General features: G+C 41.4%; 1 protein-coding gene across 5 annotated transcripts in view; it reads right to left on the bottom strand.

The window, feature by feature from the left end:
* The window catches only part of SASH1 (SAM and SH3 domain containing 1), a 549635-nt gene that overhangs the window by 87504 nt on the left and 438866 nt on the right, over positions 1 to 23265 (bottom strand). For all 5 annotated transcript variants that reach the window (XM_032183554.1, XM_032183556.1, XM_032183558.1 and 2 more), the window contains exon 2: positions 12716 to 12844. In XM_032183554.1, coding sequence (XP_032039445.1) covers positions 12716 to 12844 — 129 coding nt within the window. The remainder of the gene's footprint in view (positions 1 to 12715; positions 12845 to 23265) is intronic.

Genomic DNA, 23265 nt, shown 5'->3' with positions numbered 1-23265 from the left:
AATTGATACTCCCATCTTCAAGACTGCTTGACTTACAAGATGGTAAAAAAAGGACTGTGGTTGTAAAACGGTAAAGGGAAAATGGGTGTTAAAAAAACAAAACACCACACCCTAGAGATCACAAAAAATAAATAACTAAATTAAGAATGTCAACTTTTTAAGGGAATCCATAAGCTTATATGTAAAGAGTTTGAAAAATGCTGTAATTACCTCTAATGAAAGTTTACATACTTCAAGCAGAGTTCAAGAGCTACTACTACGCAACTAGAAATATCCTTTCAAATGAATTACCTACAACTATCTCAAAGATAATGGTAAAGCATTCTTCACTGCGAAAAGGTCCCCAATATTCAGGGAAGTGTTAAAGAAGACATTTATGTCAAAGGCTGAAAGGAAACACAGCAGATAACCTGCCATAAGCAAAATTACTCAGAGAGCCAACTAAGATGTCTTGCCCTAACTGTATGCCTTTTATTGTCACGAGAGTTATTCAGTAGTGGCCTTTTTTAATAGAAATATGAGTAATTCCAGGTAGAAGAATCTCAATGTCACCACTAGTAAGCAGAGAAGATCAATTGTATTTGCACTATTTAGAGAAAACAATAACTATTTCCTGTTCCATTTAGCATGGACATAAAAGAAAACACAAAGGATGTTTCCTACTATACTTTGCTATGTTTCCCATGAAAGTGACTTTTGGCAAAATGCCTCTCTCCTTAAACTTCATTATAGACCTTATATTTTCAGTATCACCCACTCAGCTAAAATGCCTTCCTGCTTTCTTCTGCTGTGGCTGCCTGAACATTTTTATTTTTGTAATTTTTAAGAGTAGAAGAAATACACTCAAGATACAAACCCTAGAGAGAGAGATGTCCTGCCACTTCTCCAAATGGAGCTATAATACAATAAATCTCTTTTGTATTACAGGATCTTCTTATGTTTTCACAGAACTCCTCCAGTTTATTCTTAAAAGTTAATAGTTTTAAGTCCTCCTCTCATTTTGTGAAGCCGGACTATGGCAGAGCTAACCTCAACTTTCATTTTCTAAGGACTTTCAAGTGTATAAAACAGTCTCTGTAGAAACAGTTCAACCTTTCCATGCCTCTATTTTCAAAGCCTTTATTTTCTCTTTTCTCATTCACTTCATTTTGAAGCTTGCAAAGCTTCAGAGCAACCTACTGTAGTGGAAATCAGAGCCTTGACCGTGGCTCACAGTTGCAGTACCTATAAGGAAAAGATCAAAACTGTTATTAAAAACCTCCTCCCTTGACCTCATGCCTCAACAAATTGACCCTAAAATATACGTATATATATAAAAGCCATTGGTCAAAGGGCCTTAAAATTACTAAATTTATGCTACACTGCAGCATTTTTTCAGTTATTACTTTAAACTTTTGGTTATTACTTTTTGTAATACTTTAAACCATGTTATCTCGTTACAGCATCCTGATCAACACAGCCAGTATAGGTCTCACACCAGTGAAAATAGCTTGGGGCTTTCTGGCAGTTTTTTTCTCTGGTAGCCTTCAGGGTGAATCACCCGTTTTTCTCTATCCTAGCCCAATTTCCTACTAACCTACTCATTGTACCTCCTAGCATTTCACTCCTCAGCCGTGGGAACAAGCAATGACACCAATCTCTCTTCTTTCCTCTTCTTCCTCCTGTCAAACCTCAGTGACAGGTCCCAGCTTATGGGGGCACCTGCTCCAGACTTGCTTGGCATCCTTATTCTGCTCTCACATGCCCCAAAGCCAAGGCTCTTTCCTTCAGCACTCATCACCTCCTGCCATGCCTGAACAGTCTAAGTATCTCAACAAAACTTACAACAGTGGCAAGATGTGGGAAGCTCCAAAGAGCATATCTAACAGCAAAAAATTATCTTCATCTTTCTAACCTTCCAACCTCCTTTGCTCGCTTTGGACCAAAGACTCAGTGAAAAATATATGACTACTTCACCTCTGTATTTACCTTAGCTGAACTGTAACACACTGAAAAATTATTATTTTTTTTTTCTACATGTTTTCAACGATCTTCCATGTATAACTGCCCCCTTTTATTCAGTCATGGAAAGCTTCCTTAGATATTTTATATTTCCATGTTACCAAAGACAGATGTAAAATTTGACACGTATCATGGTGTTTTTCCATTTCCATTGCTTAAAGGAATTTTGAAGATTAACATTAAAAGTTCTTAGGAAATTAGGATGAGATCTACAAAACAAATTAATAGTTCAAGAGCAAAGGTGTGAATTTACATATACCACCTGCAATTTAAAAGCCACAACAAAATTAATCCACTAGTGCTGAACATATCTCAGTTCAACGGAGGAAGAAACAACAAAGTTATCAAGTCCCCTGAAATGTTCATCCCAGACAGCATAAAGGTAAATTCTAGTCTTGCTGTTAATTTGGGAGGCTACTCATAAACAAAGAGATCAAGGGAGATAATTGACCTGCTAATGTCTATCTTACAAACAAAAAGTTATCCAAACTACTCATGGAGTTAAAAACAGCAGTAAAGAAAAACAAACTTGAATTTTGCTAGAGGGTCAGCAGCTTGGCTCCTTTATATAGTATCAATCTGAAGTGAAGCATTTGAAAAAATAAAAAAGGAGCCAAAGCCCATTAGTCTGAGATTCATCTTCCTACTCCATTGCCAATAAAGCCGTTCAGCCCTGTTTCAAGTCTTTTTCAAACTGCAAGTGAAGAAGGTAAAATAAGATTTAGAAGCTTTGTGGAGAAGATGCCTACCTGGAAGATGAGACACTGGTATTCCCATCGCTGCTGCAGGAACTGTTTATGTATGCGAATTGTGCTGATCAACAGATAACGTTAAGACGACTATGGAATATTAAAAGCACTCCAAGATAGGAGATAAGAGTTCAAGTTTCCTCAAGCAGAGGAGAGAACTGAACTTTGGGTTTCTACCCCACTGGATCAAACCACCACCTCCTACTGTTTGCAAACCGTGCCCTTTGTTTCTCATACTTTCCCACAGGTGTTCAAAATGAATATTTAATTTGGGTCTTACTGAAACAGCACGTTTTTCAGCCATCGCTAACTGTTTGCTAACTTTCCAGTGAAACCAATGCATTTCTGAAGAAAGTCCACTCTATAGTGAAGAAATAGAGCTCTCTACTTCTGCATATCAGCATTATCCCCTCCGTACATAAATGGCATAAAGCAGCCAGAGAGCTGTAGGAATGGCAGTGAGCTATTGACTAATAGAGCTAGACTCTTCACCAGACCTCCATACTTCAGAAGAAAACAGTAAAGTTGTTTGGAAGATATTTGATCAAGAATACCTCAGTGGTCTTACACACTCTTAAGATATGCCTGGCTTAAAGAAAAGTGAGATAGCGGGCTGGACTTTAGCCTTGAGCCGCAGGCCACCTAGCTTGTTCATCACTCTGGCCATGCACTATGTAATTAGCTCTTGTGGCCAGTATTCGTTTACAGCTGCTCTGGTAGTACAACCAGCCTAATGCCATTACTTGTTAAATCCTTCTGAACTTACCCATAAATTTTGTGCTGCTCTACTGCAAACTCATAGTCACAGACAAGACATTACAGAATTACAGAGGTAAATCTCCCTCAGCAACAAAATCTCCGGGAGGAGAGGCCTAAACAGGGATAATGGTACTCAAGTTACCAACCTCAAAGGACACAACAAAGGGTAATTAACGTTTTTAAAGTGCTTTGAGGGTGGAAAGCACTATACAAAGGAGAAATTAAACTATCTGGTGAGCAACTGTGTAGGCTAGCAACTGACGGCTCCAATTATGTAGATCACCACATGAATGTAATAAAGCAATTCCGATGACCGACTTCCTTCGTACATCTCATTGGCATCCCTTCCAGCAATTCCCCCAAGTTGTGAAACTTTAAAAGCGATCTTTTGTGTCAAAACGGACTTGAACTATGGCTTAATCTTTGCTGTGAGACCAGAATGAGGAGAAGCCTAAATGCATCTGGAGGTGGCCCAAGACAGACAGCCCACTGAAGCCTGAAATGCACCACTTGGAGGTGGGCTCCTTTCAAATAGTGTTTATCATCCTAGCTTTTTCTTGAAAGAAACTTCCAAATTCTGAGTTTCTTTTGCTACCTTATCTTCCTAATTTATCTGGGTACCTTGAAAAGCTCGTCTGTTTTTCCATAGTTATATCCACTGATTTAATAAGTCATTATTCCTGCAAACACTGCCTTCTTTGCATCCTTACGTGAGCTGAGGTACATGACTACATTGCCATCATTTTCACACGGAAAATGGATCTAATGATTACGACTATTGTCTTATCGGGAAATGCAACAGCAACAGGCAAGAGACACAGACGTAAATGAAAATTACCACTGTGTGTTTCGTAAGAACCTTATGCATTCCAAATTTTGCTTATCATTTCAAGTCTTTCTTCTTTAATTAGTTTCTAATCCGTGACTGATTTTGTTTATCATGCCCAGCAACACAAGAAATTCATCCTTCTGATAAGGTACTGAAATTTAATCCTGCTGCAAAGTATTACCCATTCATATTCATACGTATACAGAAACAGGTTTGCTACCTTCAATTACTGTTGAGTAGCTATTACTTAATTTTCTTGAACATCTAAAAAAGACTCCAGAATCAAGGAAAATCTGGATTCAGAAATCCCAAACTATTTTGTTTCATTTTGCAAGACAGTTGTAATCTAAACTGGGGGGAAAACTGAAATATAAATCAAGAGGGATAGGGCAGACAGGAGTCAGGAAGAGGGGTTTCCATATGCTATCCATTCCTTTTATTATTTTGTGGAAAGCAGATTGATCAATCACTAAAGAAATCACATCTCTTCAAACTGTTTGCACTCTCCTTCAAACACAAAGTTCGCAGACCGTCCTGTTTGAAACGGAACATTTCTCTGCATGCTTCAGGCAATACTGCTGAAACAGGAAACCTACACAACACTGGAAAAAGATAAAGCATGGAGAGATCAAAGGGGGTATCTGTGCAGTGCCAGAACCTACATCATGAAGATCAGGGCCAGGCTGGCAAAAAAAAAAAAAAGAAAAAAAAAAAAGCGGGGGTAGGAATAAACCTTTTGAGTTTGCAGAAGGAAGCCTGCCTTCCTCTGGGCATCTTTGCTGGAGGAGTGTCCTTCTGCAGTGGAGAAACAGATGTTCCAAAGCACATCCAGATGTGCACGAATACTCGTGATGCGTTTCTCATTCCCCTCAAAACATGCTCTTGGTTTATTCCTGATTAAGACCTGTCAGTTTTCCCTGACAACCTGCAAGGCTGTTCCATTTCTTACAAGTGCATTTCTTTTTGGATACCTCACTAACTTCAAGACTTCTGTCTTAAGCAATATCCTCCTTATTCCTTGAGGTCCAGCAATGGTGTTCCTCTACCTAAAGATGCAGAAATGGAAGCTAGTGCAACATTACTTTGATTCCTGAAGCTGCTGTCAGCCATCTTCAGCACACGTAGATGGACTGGTTGGAGGATGGAAGGAAAGGAACAGAGAACTGCCTGGGAAGTCAGAACTAATCTACACAAGGACAACGAAGAGTCCTGGGCAACCTGATCTAGTGGGTGGACATTGCACCTTCTAGGTTCATTCTTCTGATGATTCAGCTGCTATCACTTATCCGATACTCTTCTGATACAGTACCAATCTTCTCCTTAACAGTCACTACTGAATCCAATAGAATTACCAAAAAAGTTACCCAAAGTCACCTATTTTGAATGCAGGACTGGAAAAATCTTAAGAGATTAGCTGTGTGCATTTTAGATCAACACTGGATGCTACTTTATTTTTCTTCACGCAAGTCACACCGGTGTTTTTAGCTGGCTATCAGGATTGTCCCAGGGTTTGCAAAACCACAATAAACAACTGTCTGCTAAACAACCTCTGAACTGCCTGGCAACTTTAGAAAAGCATGTTAAGCATGTTCACAGTATCCTGGATCTTCACTCCCTGAAACTTAATGGTCTGCCAATACATGTTACTGTCCTTCCCAGAGTAATGTCGCTCAGGTATTTGGAATCCTTCTATCAATGCATTGACTGCACACCACAAAAACCATTTACCCATTCGGGGTTTTATTCTGAGAGATGTATTTTCTTATATGACAATTTAATTCGTTTTCTTTCATTTTTTAATAATCTTATTCCTTGCAATGAAATTTACCTCATGGTCCAGGCAGCGTGACACTGTAGATTTCCATGTTGGTTGTCATCTTTTAAATTCAGAGAGGAGAAAAGAAAAAGAAAATACACAAAGGGAGCTGAAGTTAGTCAACCGATTCCTCCTCCTACACTCCCGAAGTCCTCAGGCTCCAATGAGATCAAATCACAGCGTTAATACAAATCTAGTCTGTCAGTTCCGGCAGACATGCACTGCTACTAGCATAAAAGAAAAGCACAGCAAGAATATGTTCAATCGATCTTAGGTTCAAATTAAAAGTCCTGCTAAACATAAAGGGACAAGAAAATCACTACAGATGAAGATGCAAGATTGAGAATAGCTAGAAAAACATTTATACCTCTAAAGGAAAGTTATTCCTCTCTATAGTTTCCAGTCAGACTACCCAAAGTGAGTTACTTTTTCTACTTAGGACATTTTTTACTTATAACAGTATTACCAATTCTGGAAAAAAATCCAGAAAATAAATAAATTCAATATATAAAATACATTCAATAATTTGTTCTTCCCAGAACACTGACATTGCCAAAAATACAAACGTTCCGAAGACTGGAAGTGTTGAAGTGAAGATCCTGCTCCAAAAAGCACGGATCCTCTGAATGCATTAAAGAAAGGTAAGGTCGCCCAAACCACCACAACAAGCCACTGAGTCTCCAGCCTACAAACTCTGGCTATAAATAGACAGATTTTGCTTTAGGGATTATTCATAAGTGGGCTTCCAAAAAAAATAGAGTTGAGACTGCAGGAGATCATTAGCTTACAGAATGTAGAGAGATTTTTACTAAGTCTGCTAGAACTAAGTAGACTAAAGGCTGCTTAGAAACGCATTCACTTCACTGTGTTTGGAACAAGCCTTGCTTTATTTTCATTCTTAATGCTAGCTCTGTATTTAAATGCCTTTGCTGTCTTGATGTGTGATACATGAGACACTAAAAATAGCCTGTCTGTTTCACAATTTCAATTGTGTCTACCTTTGAAAAGCTCCATTAATGATGAAAAAATTATTATGAAGTAAACTTATGTAGATATGCCCTAAAATATCGAGAGACTGAGACTGCAGACACAGAAATCTCCATTATGTATTTCCTACGTATGTAAATCTACTTTATGCACCTCACATTTAGGAAAAAAAGAGCCTTATTTTTTCCCTTCCAGTGTAGTTTGAAATGCTTAAAAGTCCGCATCTTTTACTACTGCTTTTTCTTTCGTGTGTCTGACTGATAAGGCCTGGAAACCCTCCAAAATTTAAGAAGTCTTATCTGCGTGTTCTCCAGTTCTTTTTTTTTTTTTTTTTTTGCATGCTGTAGATACCTTTCTAATCCAATTCAGATGTTGTTTGTATTTTGGAGGGCCTCTTGTAGCCAGCAAGACAAAACAAAACAGTGGGATTCTGTTCCTGCAAGATAGAGGTGTCCTCTCAGGACAAAAGTAAAAGCACACAACATTGCATTTGCAAGGCAGAGCTGATCATTTCATGGCAGGGAAAAAGCAGCCTATTCAAGGGCCCGGAGATTTTAAATGTCTGTAAAACACAAAGAATACGGGAAGTGGCTAGAGCCAGCTCTAGTGCAGGCACAGGCAGATTCCACAAAGATATTCAGGACTGCAACTTAACTGGCTAACTCCCATGGAGACTTCTTAAATGCACATCAATCACTGACTGGGAAACAGTTCGGGGTATTTCAGTCTCCTTCAGCGAAGGCTGGCCGAGTTTCTTTAGTGGTCTTATGATATCGCCCACCAGTAGTACCATATCAGCCAAACGCACCTCTAAAAAGGCTAAAGATTAATTACTCTGTCACTCTAATTACTAATTACTCTATTTGTGCCACTTTTCGTCAACCCTGCCTTGGCGGACACATTTGTACATGATGATGACACCTAGACTGTCGAACCTATTTGTCACCAAACATCTGATTGCTGAGCACCTTTCAAAACCGTGCATGAAGACATGAGCTACGTGCTTACGCATGTGGGCAGGAAGGCAAGAATCGTATCTTGGTTTTGTGTTCACTTCTATTTTCTGACTTCATGTATGTGCAGATTCATTCAGGTTCTGTAAAACCACAAGGGCCTAGGGAAGTTGATTTGTAAGATATATGCAGTGTACTTACTACCATGTAGGCAGAGAGATCCTGAACACTTCCCTTTCTGTGCAAGGAAATCAATTAAATCCATGCAGGAAGAAAATAATAATAAATTAAAAAAAAAAAGAGGTAAATTGTGTGCCTTGTCACTTTCCAGTGACATTCATTTCAAATTCATGCAATTCACAAATCAAAAGATTAGTGCAGTTTCTCAGTGCCACAGCCGTAGCTGTCAGAACCCATCAGGAAGCCTCAAGCTGCTCTTTGACTCCAGGATCACCAGCCACAATGCAGAGCTTGGCAGCAGCAGTTAGCTGGCCGCTGTCAGTGATGGATGAGACAACAGAATGCAGTTTGCTCTTTCACAGCTACATCAATACTGTCCTGCCCTGCTGACAGGCAAGACGAACCTGGTTTTGACAGCGAGCCAACCAGATACGAACCCAAAGACACAAAGGAAGCAGATATGAGGAATAACAAGGAGCCATCCTCACCGAGTCACTTTTCTGGCCATAACCACATTTTAGCAGATGTCCAGATGAATATTGCCAGTGATACATCCATTACGGGCCTGAAAATCCACTCTGTCTACTGCCTGCAGTTCTTCCTCAGCCAGAAAAACATACGGTGCACAGGAATAGGCCAACTGCTAGGAAACGTGGGCAACTCCCATGCTGTTCACAAACATTAATGTCCAAACCCAAGCACATTCTCCATTACAAAAACAGAGGCAAAATTCCAAATGTAAAAAGCAGTTATCGTGGCTGGAGACAACCAACAATCCCTGATGGCACTACCATTTGGAAAAATAATCTGTGTTTAGCTCCATCTGCAGCTACTGTTTTGTTACAAGATATGCTGCTCTCCCAAACAATTTCACCAAGCGATATTTTTTAAAAATCCGGCGAAAGCAGGATATCCAGACTGAAATGGCCATGGTCTGATAGGAAAGGTTGGGGAGGAGCTGATTAAAAAGTACAATATACAATCAAGATATCAACACTTGCTCCCAAACAGCTTTAAAACATTTTCAAAGCGTACAGAAGCAGCAATAAACAGCTCATATTTCTGTCCTTTCAGTGGACATGCTACAAAGGGTGATCTGGGCGAGCCAGTGCTGAATGCATGTTCTTGGCAAGGCTCGCCAGCGCGGGCACTTCTTTGTTATCGTGCTGCTTCTCCTGACGCAGCCTCTCCGGGCAACTTTTGGAGGACGCTCGGACCCCTGGGGTGATCCACTCTTTCTTTCTCTGCAGAGCATTCAGTAAACGCAGCTCCAAACCCAACACTGGCCTTTTGCATTTTGTGTTTAACACTCATCCTGCTTTAAAATCCGAAGGCAAATTCCAATACCTATTGCCTTTTAAATTTTTTTGCACGAAGTATCCAACTTCAGGAGCTCTTCTGTTTAAACCAAATCCTTCTCCTACAGCCGATAATCAGATATATTAAACTATCACAGTGAAAATGTGTGCTAGTCAACGTGGCCATTCCCTGCCCACTGTGTACCTACTGAGTGCAGCACGCAGCAGAATGGCTATCTGATGCCCAGAAACTGTATTATACACTGGTGATGGATATAGCAAAAACTGAGCACTAATTTAATTTTCAGTTGTGTAATCTTCACACTGACTTAAAAGTTCAAGAAGTCATCACTGGAATACCACAGCGAGCAAACCAAACGTGGGAGCCATTGCAGATACATCTCCAAGATGTTCTTTCATGCAGTCATTTTCTCTGACTACAGTTTCTCTTGAACAGGATGAGCTAGTGAACCACTCGCTGGTCTGTCTTGGGTTAGCTCGCATCTATTTAAACCAGCTTGAAGCTCTGCACCTTTGATGTGAGTTAATTAAACTCACATGGGTTTCCCCAGACTGGCTTCTGCAGCTTTGGAAGAGAAAGGAGCCAAATTAGGCCCATCTGTCCAAATGGAAGGGAATCCCCTCCTGCCATATCCTGCCACATAGCACACTCCATCACCCAGCACAGGAGCTGCCTTCCAAGAGCCCCAGTGCCAGAAAAGGTGGGCATCACGGCTGCCAGCAGCCACCCAGCATACCAGGTACATGGAGGCTTTCAGATCCACACTTCCTGCTGCCATCAGCTGCTATGCACAGAAGGCTCAAGGGTCTGTATACAGAGGGATTTCCTGCAATCATCTTTTCTTTAACACTTAGCCTTAAGTAATCGACGTCATCAGGTACAGCTGCTGGAGAATGGGAGCAAACCATTCCTTGCTGCTAGTCAGTGCTGAGATCCAGGGAAACAAAGACAGAACACACCACTACACATCTTCAGCTCCCACATTTCTCTTAAAGGGTTTGAACTCGCAGAGGAGCTGCAGAACTGTTACCAGATACCATACTGGCTCTACCACAGCACTGTGAGGTTATTACCCTTACCTTGCTTTCCCATACAAACAAGATGGGATATGAGATTTACAGCTTGAGATTTCTAAATAAGAAGTACTATACTAAGTGACAGCAAACAATCTGGTTTTTATAAGTATTATTTCATACCAGAAACTCCACAGAGTTTCAAAGCAAAACTGCTAGGAACAACTACAGTCAGCAGGTTCACAATTTACAAGCTCTGCAATAACCAGTAACTTTCGTTATGAGTTTCTATGTGATACCGAAGAATTACCACTGCAGCAAAACAATGACCAAATATAAAATAAAGAAGAATTCCTTCAGTAACCTGTTTTCTGTCAGACAAGATTTGTAGGAAGTATCTACAAAACTGTAAGTAAAATGTACGATACAGTTGGGAAACAAACTTAACATAGAAGACCTAACTAAGCATGCCCAGAAGCTTTCTTCTCTCTGACACAGATTATGAATGTTATGAAAAAATGATGAAAAGGTTTAAAATGAAAAAAACAATCAGTAATACACATGTACAAAACAAACATGCATATATACACTAAGCAGTGATAAACACTTACTAACGTTACAGAACTGTAAGGAAATGGAAATCATCCAACAAGCAAAAATGTTTTTGTGTTAGGCCTCCTGAAAAGGTTCCTCCCCAGACCTAACAAAAATGAGTTACAGAGATGACCTGCATATACTTTAGTTTCAATGAAAGTGGGACTCCCCAAGGAGTCTGCACCACTGAATGGGTAAATTCCTGGCAGGTTGGGCTTTAAGGGTCACTTAATGGTTAGTGTGCTGTACTTGGAAGGCCAGTTATACGCAGAGAACTGCAGGATCTATGGGCCTGTCCCATTAAATACCTGCAGAGGAAATAGATGGCACCATTATCCAGGCTGTGGATTTGAGTTAGAGTCAATACACTTGAGGGCACAGCTGCCTTTCAGAGTGACCTCACAGAAATCTCATGAAATTCAACATGGACAAATACAAAGTCCTGCTCCTGAGAAGGAGTAAACCCACACACCAACACAGGCTGGGGACTGACAGGCTGGGTCAGCCTGCCCTGCAGAAAAGGCCTGGGGAGTTTTGAGGCCATGAGCACACCTCCAGTTGTGCAGCCCTCAGTGCTAGCAAGAATGAATTGTCAAATGAATCGAATGAAACCAGAGGAGGGCCACCAAGTGCTCAGGGCTTTTAGCCTTTACCCTGCAAAATCAGGCCAAGAGGGCTGGGAAATTCATCTTGGAAAAAAAAAGACTGTCATGCAAAGCTACCTGATGGTAGCTATAGGGAGGTTATCAAAAACATGGAGCCCAGTTCTTTCCAATGGTGTGTAGCACAAGAATGAGAGAAACAGGCCCAAAAAATTATACGGGAAAGTCTGTAATAGATTATCGGGGAGGAATATTTACTCTAAAGACAGTGAAGCAGAGGAACAGGTTACCCAGACAGGCTATGCAGTCTCCATTGTTGATTGAGTCTCAAGACCCAACCAGATAAAGCCCTGAGCAACCTGTTTTGAAGCTTTGAATTCAGCGTCAACCCTGCTTTGAGCAGAAGGTTGGATTAAAGACCTCCTAAGGCCCCTTCCAGCCTGAATGACTGCGACTCAATGTCCCCCTACAGGTTCTGTGACATGCTTTAATGGAAAAGGGTTCACAAAATTGGTGACTGCTTATATTTGGGAGCATGAAATCAATAGTTGCACCTCAGAGTTTTAAGAAGCTGTACTTTCCCAGTTCATACAGTGCAACAAACAGTCGTGCAGTTGAAAAACAGTACACAATTTCATTATGCTCACACCAGGAGCACACTGACTAAGAAATGCAGTCTCCAGGCTTAATAAATCACAACAAATATCTAAAAAAAATAATAATAATTAAGCAGTTAATTTCCAAGTGTTTAATTGAATTGGCCCAATTGTTTATTTGCATGAACGCAATCACATCTGGTTACTTCTCTTGGTAGGGAAGTAACTTTCAAATCATCAGGATGAAACACTGATGATTCTCCTGGGTCACAAACAGCAATCACTTGTCAAAAAAGCCATGAACTTCTCTACGTACCACATCAAGGTCTTGTGAAACCCTCCGCTTGCGCAGCTCTTCCATCCTCTCGCACACATCCGTGAAGCAGGTGTTGTAGTAGTCTGCATACTGCTGTGCAAGGTCATCAATGTTTCCCAGTGACCCATCCTACAGTGGAGACAAGGGAAAAAAAAAAAAAAAAAAAAAAAAAAAGAGGCTAATCAGTTTTAAAATTCTAATTTAAAAGCAACAGCACGAGCGTGAGGGAGACCCCATCCCCACAAGGCAGGCAGCACACAACTCGTGGCTACTCAGGGACAAGTGGGTCGGTCCTTGCTGCTCCCTGCACTGACAGAAACAGCAGGGACACTGATGCCGAGCAGTGGTGTCCCCAGGCACAATCTACCTCGATTCCCTCCTGCCCACATGCATTCATATTCCAAGTGGCTCTCCCGAGCAGCTGCCCACTCGCCCCATATCCAGTCATTACATGTTTCACCGACCTTATTTACTGGGAGTAGCCCTGCTTTCCTTGACAATGACTAACAGCACTTTCAAACGCTAAAACCTCTTGCTTATAAGCACCATCAGTCAGACTGCAAACAATTTCAGCCAAATGAGTTTAACAGGCGAGTTTATACCACCCACAAAGACACTCTGCCAGTTGTTCTTTTAAGGTACTCTGGGGGCGGAAACAGGCTTCGCTCGGTCCCAAATGTCTGTTCTGCTAGGCAAGATTGCTACCCCATTAATAAAGTGGCTACAGCCAAGAACCTGATCGTAATCATCTGGTAATTACAGCCAGAATTCATACTTCTTGAATTATGGCTAAATAAGGGGGGAAAGAAAGGCTGGATATTTTAAGTGGCATTAGAAATCTTTCTGAACTTTGGGTATCTGTGTCAGAGAGGGCAGGGAGAGGGGGTGGACAAGGTGGATTACCAATGGGCACACACTTACATGGGGCCAAAAGATCAAATGGAGACATTTTCTCTTTTTGTCTAAATTATGTTAGTGCATATATGTTATTGTATACATATTATCTACCTTTTGAAGAATGCCTACACAAAGTATGGTTGCTGAGAGCAGAACAGGGATACACTGCGGTGTTATTTCATTGTTGCTATCTGTTAATAGATGTAACACATAAACATAAAGTTGTCTTGAATATTAAGAAAAAAATAAGCAACCGAGAAGACATTTAAAAAGAATTATGCTAATAGTACACCTAAGTTGCAATGCAAAGTGTTAACATATGAGCTAGGAGGAAATCTTTTAATTAGAAAGCACATCTTATTGAAGCTATTGCTATTTGAAAATAAATAGCCCTGTTTTCTGGGTCTGACTGTGCTGAAGAGGCAGCCCTGCTCTAATGAAGTATCACTTCCAGTTTGGAAAAAACTCTCCTATTAAGTCAGAGTGGAAGCCTATTAAACCTGAGATTCTGTGAAACACACTTTCTGCTTTCTTAAAGTACATTTCCACATGCTCAACAGGTATCTAGAACTCCCCAGAAAGCTTTGTAGAGAACTCATGTTCCCAAAATGCGGAAGGGTGTTCAGTTCCTTTAAACTACCATGTACAGTAGGGATGGAAAGCAATTTGTTGGAGCAAAATAGGTACAGAAAATATATATACATACGCACCCTCCTCTGTGAGTAACTATATATATATATATTTATTATTATTTTATTTTTAACTGTATTTCCTACCTCTCAACCTGCCAAAGATCTCAAATGGGAGATGTATAGAGTGTTACAAGATTATGTTCCTTAGTGTAAAGACACTTCTGGGAACTTCAGACTTCACAGAGCTTCAGACAAAGTCTTCCATACCAAAGTGAGCATGCAGGTTACAGGGACAAAACACCAGCATCTTTGAGAGCTCGACAGCGCTGCCCTGCCTTGTCCCTGCTCAGCAGCCACATGTCCTCTCCAGCTGCTCCCTCATCACAAGTCCTCGCTTCCCAGTAACCTGGGCAAGAAATCTGGACTCTTCACCTGTGCCACAAGCCCCACACATCTGCCCGTGCAGCTGGGCACTCTCTCAGTGGTTGTCACAGCCTTGGCTGAGCGGCGCTTGCTGATGCCCCCCACACACAGAGCTGCCTTCACAAGGTTTGCACGCTCGGTAGGGATCACCAGCTCTGCTGTGCCAGGGAGGAAAACGAAGACAGAAAAAGCAGCCCACAAATGTAACCTTCATTTGGTCGCTGTTGCAGGCGATACGAAAACCTGCATGGGTTTCAAAGAGATGAAATGAAATCTAATTCCCAGCCATTCCCTTGTGACAAACATTTTTCTGTAAAGGTTACAAAAAAAGTTCCTACTTCCCAGCATCTTCCCCAGCTGGACAGAGGCTGCTTATTGCTTAATAAGCTTTGCCAGTTAAGACTATAGGAGCTGGAAGTGGTAATAATAGTAGGATAAGACTGGAAACCATCATTTCATTAGAACAATATGAAAGCTGCTTCATTACTTTGTCAGCCTGTCTCCTTCCTGAACTCCGGAGACCTTTAAATTTCACGTGGTAAGCTTGCTGGGGAATAGGTGTAACTTGTGTAAGTAAAAGTTATACAACAGAGCAATTATGGATTTTATAGGTTACCGTCATGACTCTGAAATTGAGTAATACAGTCCAAACCCAAACATACCACGTTCAGCTAAAAGCTGAGCCAGCTCTACTGCGAGCAGGGCTGAGACCAGACAGGACAGAGGCCTGCCATGCACAGCAGAGCAAACAAAGCTTCGCAAATACTCATTTTTCACTGCTTTTGGTGAGGGAAGAGTGGTGCTTTTCTTCAAAGGAGGTCTCCACAGGTCCAAAGGTTTGTGACTGTCCCTAGAGTAAAACAAGCTCAATGACAGCACCCAAATTAAAGCCTGCAGGGGTGGGGTGGCCCTCCTGCAACCAAGCATGTGATGGCAAACAGCAGCCTCTGGACAAGGGACAAAGGCCACCAGCCCCAGAAAGCCCAGAGAAGCCACCAGCCTGCCCGGCAGGCAGGATTTCAATGAGTCAACGCACAGGTCTCAACTTAGAGGCTATGCTTCAAATGCAGCTCGTGCCAGCTCTCCAAGGAAGACAAGTCCTGTGTGAAAGGAAGCTTAACACCCAGAACGGATGAAGGGATAGAAAGATCACAAGGTCTCGAGGACAAGAATTGATTCCTGAAGAAGACAATCACTGCAACCCTTCCATACGTTTCTGCTGGGTTGCCAGATAGAGGGCAGTTTACTTGTGGGGGCATCCAGAAAGGAAAAATAGATCCTCAAGTCAGCCCAAGTCAAATACAGCAAATATTTAACACCCAGCAGCACCTACATGTTACATACATGAAAATAATGTTATAACTTGACAGATGATTATGTATCTGATTTACACTATCTCAAGTTTTCTCCCACAGGGTGTACATTAAATGCATGTGATTATCTCCATCATCCACCCCTAATCTTTAAGTTTGTATGCAAACTTTAGCACCCAACTTGAGAACTCATTCATCTCCCTTACAAGGCAGTGGACTTGTCTAACGCATTTTTAAAAACTCCCCAACATAATAACATAGAACATTAAAATCATTCATAACCAATCATAATTTAACAGGATCTCAATCTGATACATAAAGAATAAAAGCCAATATTAATTTTGGTAACTTCCTTTGACTTTCTTGCCTTCATACACAAGCCAAAATCTAGAGGATTTTTAAAATAATAGAAATAACACTCAAAACTCATTTAAAGTAAGCCTTCAGTTATGTGCCACTACATCTCATTTTGACATGGACCAACCCATATTTGAAACAGTTCATGAGATCCTCATGAAAAAAGGCACAGCTTTCAGATTTATTCTTACTGACATATATGTAATTATCATATAAACCCACTGATCATCTCTGGAGGAAAAAAAATCATAAGCAACCCAAATATTCATTAAAATTCCTGAAATACTTTAATTGGTTCGTAAAAAGTTAACATGTTTTTCCTAGAACTCTGCTACTGCCTGAGAGCTTTTCAGAAATAGTCTGATAGGCAGAAAAGCAAACAACCCACTGATTTTGAAGGGGCAAACCTAAAATTAAAAATGTATAAAATACTTTAATGAAAGCAGAAGCTAGCTCAGATCCCTATTTTTGGTTGCCAAATAACGTTCCTGAATTCCCATCTTATAATGTATGCATACAACATTTTTTGGCATCATAAAACAGGGAGTAAATGATGAATTACCCTGGAATTCCCAGGGAATTAGTTCTGATATGCATGTGAATACCAAAGGAATCCACCGAGATTCGTGTTAATGGAGTGACTACAAAGGGGAGCTGGAACGATTTGACACTTATTATAAAGTTAGTATTTATCGGTCACTGCTCATCAGTTGCTTTAACGCCCTGGCAGAATCCTTTGTATTTGACATCTAAAAGTATAAAGGAGAAAAATGTTTCGCCAGAAAGCTCTGCTGGCAATAAAATTAAGCAAAAAATAATTAGTATTTTAAGAATAATAACGATAAAGGAAAAACAGTACTAGGACTTTATTACTTTGCTAGTAACAAATACGTTTCACGAACCTGTTTATGGACCAAAGTCCTTGGCACTGGCACAACATACATTCTTTCTGCACAGATTTTCACACAGAATAGTCTTAGAAAAAGCTTAAAAAAAAACCCACAGCTATTTGAATTTTTACTTCACTACCTCAGGCTCTGACACAGTATTATTACAAAGCTGCATATTCCAGCATATCCCCCTATTCTATCAGCTGTGAATGTCAGGAAAGAGGCTTGATTATCAAATACACATGCTCGCTCTTCAAAGCAGGGAGTGAAATTCATGCAGCTGAGCAAATCTCCAAAACGTAACAAAGATCCAAATGCTATGAGGCTCTTTGGTCAGCAAGACCAACTCTGGCCACTGCACAGGCATGATCTGGGAGGCCAGGAACAGGTCAGAAACCTTGAGGAAAAAATCCAACTTATTAAATGTATAAACGTACGTGGAGAGGGCACAGATGAAGATGCTCTTTTAAAAGGCTTTGCAACCATGCCCTGGCCAAGGCATGACTTTGACCTTCGCAGCCCCAGCTGAGAAAAATCCATTTCCCTGCCTGAGACACAGGACTACTGTGTGGAGAGTGACTGTAAACACGAGCAGCTTATTTCTGGCACTTGGATCTTAACAGGGACGCCTACCAAAAATTTGTGGAAGATGATCATGCGTTTCAATAATACCTTTGGTTTGGATAGCTGTGAGGAGAGCAGAAATGAAAGCCAGAACGTGGGCCAGAGCAAACAGGCTTGTTTGGGGAGGAGAGGATAGGGGGAGAGGGAAGAAGGACCAGAAAAAGAAAAGCAGTGAAATGAGAACATATGTGGAAAAGAAACATATTTGTGCCTAACAAACACACTGTTTTCAACAGGACATCATCTGCACAGCACACATCCAACGAGATCTTTTGATACAGCAAGAACTAGACTACCTGGACAGCATGGGATGCTCAGGTTTCCCTGGGACAACTCTGAACAAGACACCAGCCAGTTGTAGATGTTTTCCCCAGAGTGGGCTCACAGAAGTTGAGAAGTGTGTGCACGCTGCTCTAAGCAGCCCCAGCCTGGCAGAGCATCTCCTGCACCACAGGGTGTACCGACACACGACTTCAGGCCACTCGCGTGAGATACAGAGACTGCATTCCACATTCCTCCACCATTCTTGTTGAGAAGGCAGATTTAAATCAGACCCACACCTTTCCAAAACAGACCAGTTAGATCTGTATCCACCTCTCTGGCTAAGGCTTGCATCTGTGTTTGATACAGCAATTTGGACTCACATGAGGACTTGCATCCATGTGTGTGTGTTACCCATTTCTGACCCTCTTACCCATCCCTTGCTAGCAGCGCATTTCTGTCAGGAACAAGACTGATGTTTCACATGCTGGCTTAGCTTCAAACCAGCTGCCATTAAAAATAAACTCAACAAGCTGCTAGAGAAATGTCTCCTTCTCTTCCTAGGGCTCAGAAAGGACAATCTTCCATTCAGCAGAAGAAACAATTCCACCATCCATAAAGCGACAGGTTCAAAGTCTATCTTGACAGTCAGCAGGGTCAAAAATGTGAATGAGACAGAAGCATGAGGCCGGGGAGCCCTGCACTCGCCTTGATATTGAAGGGCAAGGCATAAAACACTCAATGTAGAAGTCATGACATTTTTATATTGAGAAGAGCTATTTCAGATGATGTTGAGGGGTTGTCATGGTTCCCTTGACCCCTCTATAGCTGGACACTGCGAGAACAAAGAGAACATTGAATGCAAGACTTTCTATTAATTTTTATGGCATCTGAGCCTTGAGTCATTAAGCTATGTGGCTGTACAGATGGTTACAAAAATAGATCTAATAAAACGTGTCAAGCTCTCGGCAGCACATTTAAAACATTTCTAGACCCATTACGATAAATAGAATGCACAATGGTACCGCTTGATGTAAAAGATTTTGTAGCCATTATTTGAAATCAGTGATAGAGCCCACTGAATTCAGAGTAAAGTCTCACTAAATCCAGAAACTTTATACTGAATCACACAGCTGTGTAACCTTTTTCTATTATATACGATACCTTCTCATGTCATCACATCAAGAGAAACTCTTCCCCTTCGCAAATCTCTGCAAATAAAACACTTCTGCCACCATCAGCACCCCCTCACTTTTTATTGAAAAGCCCTAAAACTTTTCAAGATGTAACAAAGCATCTCCGTGCTCCACTTTTTTCCCCTTTGAAAGCACATTATTGGAATCCCTCTCTCTCTGGCATGCAACAAAGGAAGTCCTCTATGTAAAAAAAAATAATAAAAAATTAAAAAATATATGCTAAAGTTGTATCTATGTAAATGTACATTCCAACATGCTTAAAAAGTGGGTATTTATCACAAGCAGAACCAGCTCTTTCACATACTCATTATCTTGACAGACAAGACTATATGCAAATTTCATGCATAAAAAGTTAGTTCAAAGAATCCTTAATGTCCAGCTTCCCTAATAACAGTATATTATCTTCTATCCTCCTTTCCCCAAGGTGATCCGCACTAAGCTCATCAAAATGCAACTCAAAGCTCTTTGTCTACAGAGATACCTGCCAGGCCACCACTACCCATCCGGCTGGTCATCAGTCAGGCACAAGTTATCATTGCCAGCTTGTAAAGCAGGATAAGTGAACAATTCCTCAAGCCATGCAAGAGCTGTGCCTGACATCACCTCTCATTAGTTTTGTTCCCCTTATGATTACTGCCTCCTCCTTTAGTGCACCGCGTTTGCCAAGACCTTTTTCCTCACGTTGAATGGAAAAGCGTCCCTCTGCGCACACAGCTCCAGCAGGCTTCTATCCTGACACTTGGGAGTAGAAACAAATAATAAACAGAAGGGTGCCAAGGATTAAGAAATAAGCATAGATGTGATTAAAGTACCATTAATGAGACGGACAAGAATTTCTTGGTTCACAACCATGAAGGTTTGCATATGTTAGTGGGTGATTTCAGGTTTGAGTAGGCTACAGTCTAATGAAATGAGGATGAAAAAAAAACAAACATCTGAAGTCGATGGTGGAGTAAGTCCTCATCGCAGTGAGCTGGCTATAGTATCAACTATATATCAACTGCAGTAATGACAGAGGTCTCATTAAAACCCGTATCTTTTCTTTTCATCTAGTAGTAACACAGCATGACAAAAAGCCAATTCTACGGCTGTTAGGTCTCCTATGTAACAGAGGTGTGAGCAACTTGAAATAGTAGATTGGAAAAGAACCACCATCAACAACAAAAACTAAAGGTGTTAGTTTCTTCTTTGTTTCTTCCTATCTCTGGACAACTGTGTAAGTAAGGAAGGTCAGAGAGTGGGTATTTGGCAACACGCTGAAGTTGGATGGTAGATGCAATGAAAGCGAACTTCGGTCATTTACATCCAAGTTTTATTACAAATGCTGTAGTCCAAACTGTGATTTCTACTTTGTACCAGCATTTGCTATGAGGCATTCCCTCATCACTAGATGTATTGGTGAAATACAATAAAACAATAAAATGTGGTAAGTAAGCCAAGAGGCACCAAAATGTTATTTAACAGTGATCCTGCTGTGGGGAATTCTGGTTTCATTTTCTACTTCAACTGTGGGGAAAAAATAAAGGGCAGAAACTGCTATAAAAGAAGGGTTTAACTGTGAACGTACTCTTAGGAGTATGCTGAGGTGTATTCAAAGGATGATCTTATTTTAGGCAATTATTTTTCAACTGTTTTTGCAGTTCTGTTTGTCGCTAAGTCAAACTCCATACTCAATCGATAGCCAGAATATTAATACCATCTACTGATACACTATTTGATATTTGGTTCCTTTACAGGATTTCATCTAACCTAATCCTTTTAACCTTTAAACAAAGTATATTATCAAATCATAAAAGAGCAAGGAAAGCACTGATGAAATTTTTGAGTTTGTCAAACTCAATTGCATCAATACACGATAATAAAAATCATTACAGCACAGCATGTGATACATATTTAATACCCACGTTGGTAATTTTTAACTGAGACACAATATGCCCAGCTTCCTAACACATATATAGCTATAAGAAGCTTATACATAATCATCACTGCACTATCCAAGGCAAAAAAAAAAAAAAAAAAAAAAAAAAAGGTTTAGTAAAATAATTCTTTATCCAGTTTGGTGATTTCTAATCAGTTTCTCCCCATAAAACACAATAAATTTGTTTTGCCCAACGAAGCACTTCCAGTATTTTTTCTCCAATGCTAAGAAGCTCTCCCAATCTGTAAGCTCCATATGAAAGAAATGGTATTTTATTCTTATGCTAGGTGCTGTATAAAAAAAAAAAAAAAAAACACAAACAAACAAACAAACAAAACAACACAGTGACAGCAACAAATACCAACTCTGACCTTTGTTTCTCCCTACTTGTATGTCCTTCCCAGGATCGTGACAGTAAAAACAACCATCTCTACCTTAAACTTTGCTATGCTTTTCACCAGGAAATACCTTGCTCAGAAAAAGGAAAGTTCACTGAAAGAAACTTCTTATCCTTCTTCCTCTGCTTCCCCCCGCCTCTTTTCCTGGCTTCCTCAGGGCAGCATTGTTTGTTCCTTCCCCCTCTTTTCCCTGTTTCCTGGGGTCTGGGTTCCCCCCCTTCTTTTTGGGAGCTGTGCCTGAGGTCCTGCCCAGCTCTCCCCAGGGAGCACAGCATCCCTCACCCAGTGACACCCCGTGGTGCTGGCTGTGGGGATGTACTGATAAAGGAGGCAAGATCTCCATGCCCCCTCCCCAGGAGCTGCCTTCTCCGGTTTCTCACCATCTCATTGTCCAACTACTGTGATGGGACCTTCCCTCCAGCTCTGATTTCTGGGGAGCACAGGAGCAAGGCTCCTCTTCTCTCCTCACCTCTCCAATGATCTCTCGTTCTCCTGCTACCCACCAGTTTTACAGCTCATGGGATAATCCTGTTCTGCTCACCAAGGTGAGACTGGCTCTCTCCTGTTTTGGGAGTAGACGTGGGGGTTTGTCCTGGCTGCTGTGCCCGGTGGCACAACACACCGTGCACCCCAGGGACACGGCCCCCGATTCCTGCCCACAAGTGCAAAGGGCTGTTGGCTCTGGAAAAACAGACTGCCTACACTCGAGTTGCTTTCTCTGAAACTCTTCTCTTCTGATTCCTCCTGCTAGAAATTCAGCTTGTGGTCTGGAAGATGCATCCAACCCTTCTGCATGCCTGGAGACTAACCTCTCCCTCACTCCTACTGCTTCCTGGCAGGCAGCGCTTTACCAGGAAAGGAAATAACCGTACTTGAATATGGCAGAAGTCCATCTTTCCCATGTAATCTTAACAGCAGAAGAAATGGTTTCCTGCAACCTGCGCCAGCTACCCCCTGCCCCCCTAGCTGCTGAGGGAGGCCACCAGACCCGCTGCCTCCAGGGCAGCCTCCTGAGGACGAAGCCTCTGGCCAGAGCCAGGCCTAGGATACAAAAGGTCGGTGGCAAGTCAAAGATCATCCTAAAAAACCTGAAAAAGGCTGGCAAGGTGCACACACACAGTGGCACAGCAACCCCTAAGAGGGGAACCAAGCACATGGATGAACCATGCCAGCCACACGTGATCTGCTCTCCACCAAGGCCACAAGCACGATATCCAAGGTGCCACATGCATGGGGCCTGGCAAACAGCAGCCTCCTGCTGCCTCAAAGCAATCCTCCACTTCTGGGTCCTTCTTATGCAGGAGCTTCCTCATGCTAAGGTTCTTTTTGGAGTGAATTGGGACATGAAGGATATTGTTCTGCTTGGAGATATTTTGGTTCTGAAGGAGAGGGTTTATCCCAGTTCCTGTGTGAGGCATGCATAATGACAGCCGTGTTATTTATGAGGGAATACTGGCAATAATGAGCTTGCTTAAATAGCCAGCCCGCATTTACACAGGGAGCCAGAGGCAGAAGCCAGACTGCGATGTGGTTAACTCTGCCACTGCTCTCATTTATTTTTTGTGTGGGTCGTTCTTAGCGCACCTCCCCGGTTTTAGCTTAATAAGAGAATACACCCAAATACAGTGAAACCAGAAAGAC

Source organism: Aythya fuligula, chromosome 3, assembly GCF_009819795.1.
Source record: "Aythya fuligula isolate bAytFul2 chromosome 3, bAytFul2.pri, whole genome shotgun sequence".
In the NCBI taxonomy this organism is placed as follows: Eukaryota; Metazoa; Chordata; class Aves; order Anseriformes; family Anatidae; genus Aythya; species Aythya fuligula.
The sequence above is the reverse complement of the archived record's forward strand: the minus strand, read 5'-3'. Positions and strand labels throughout refer to the sequence as shown.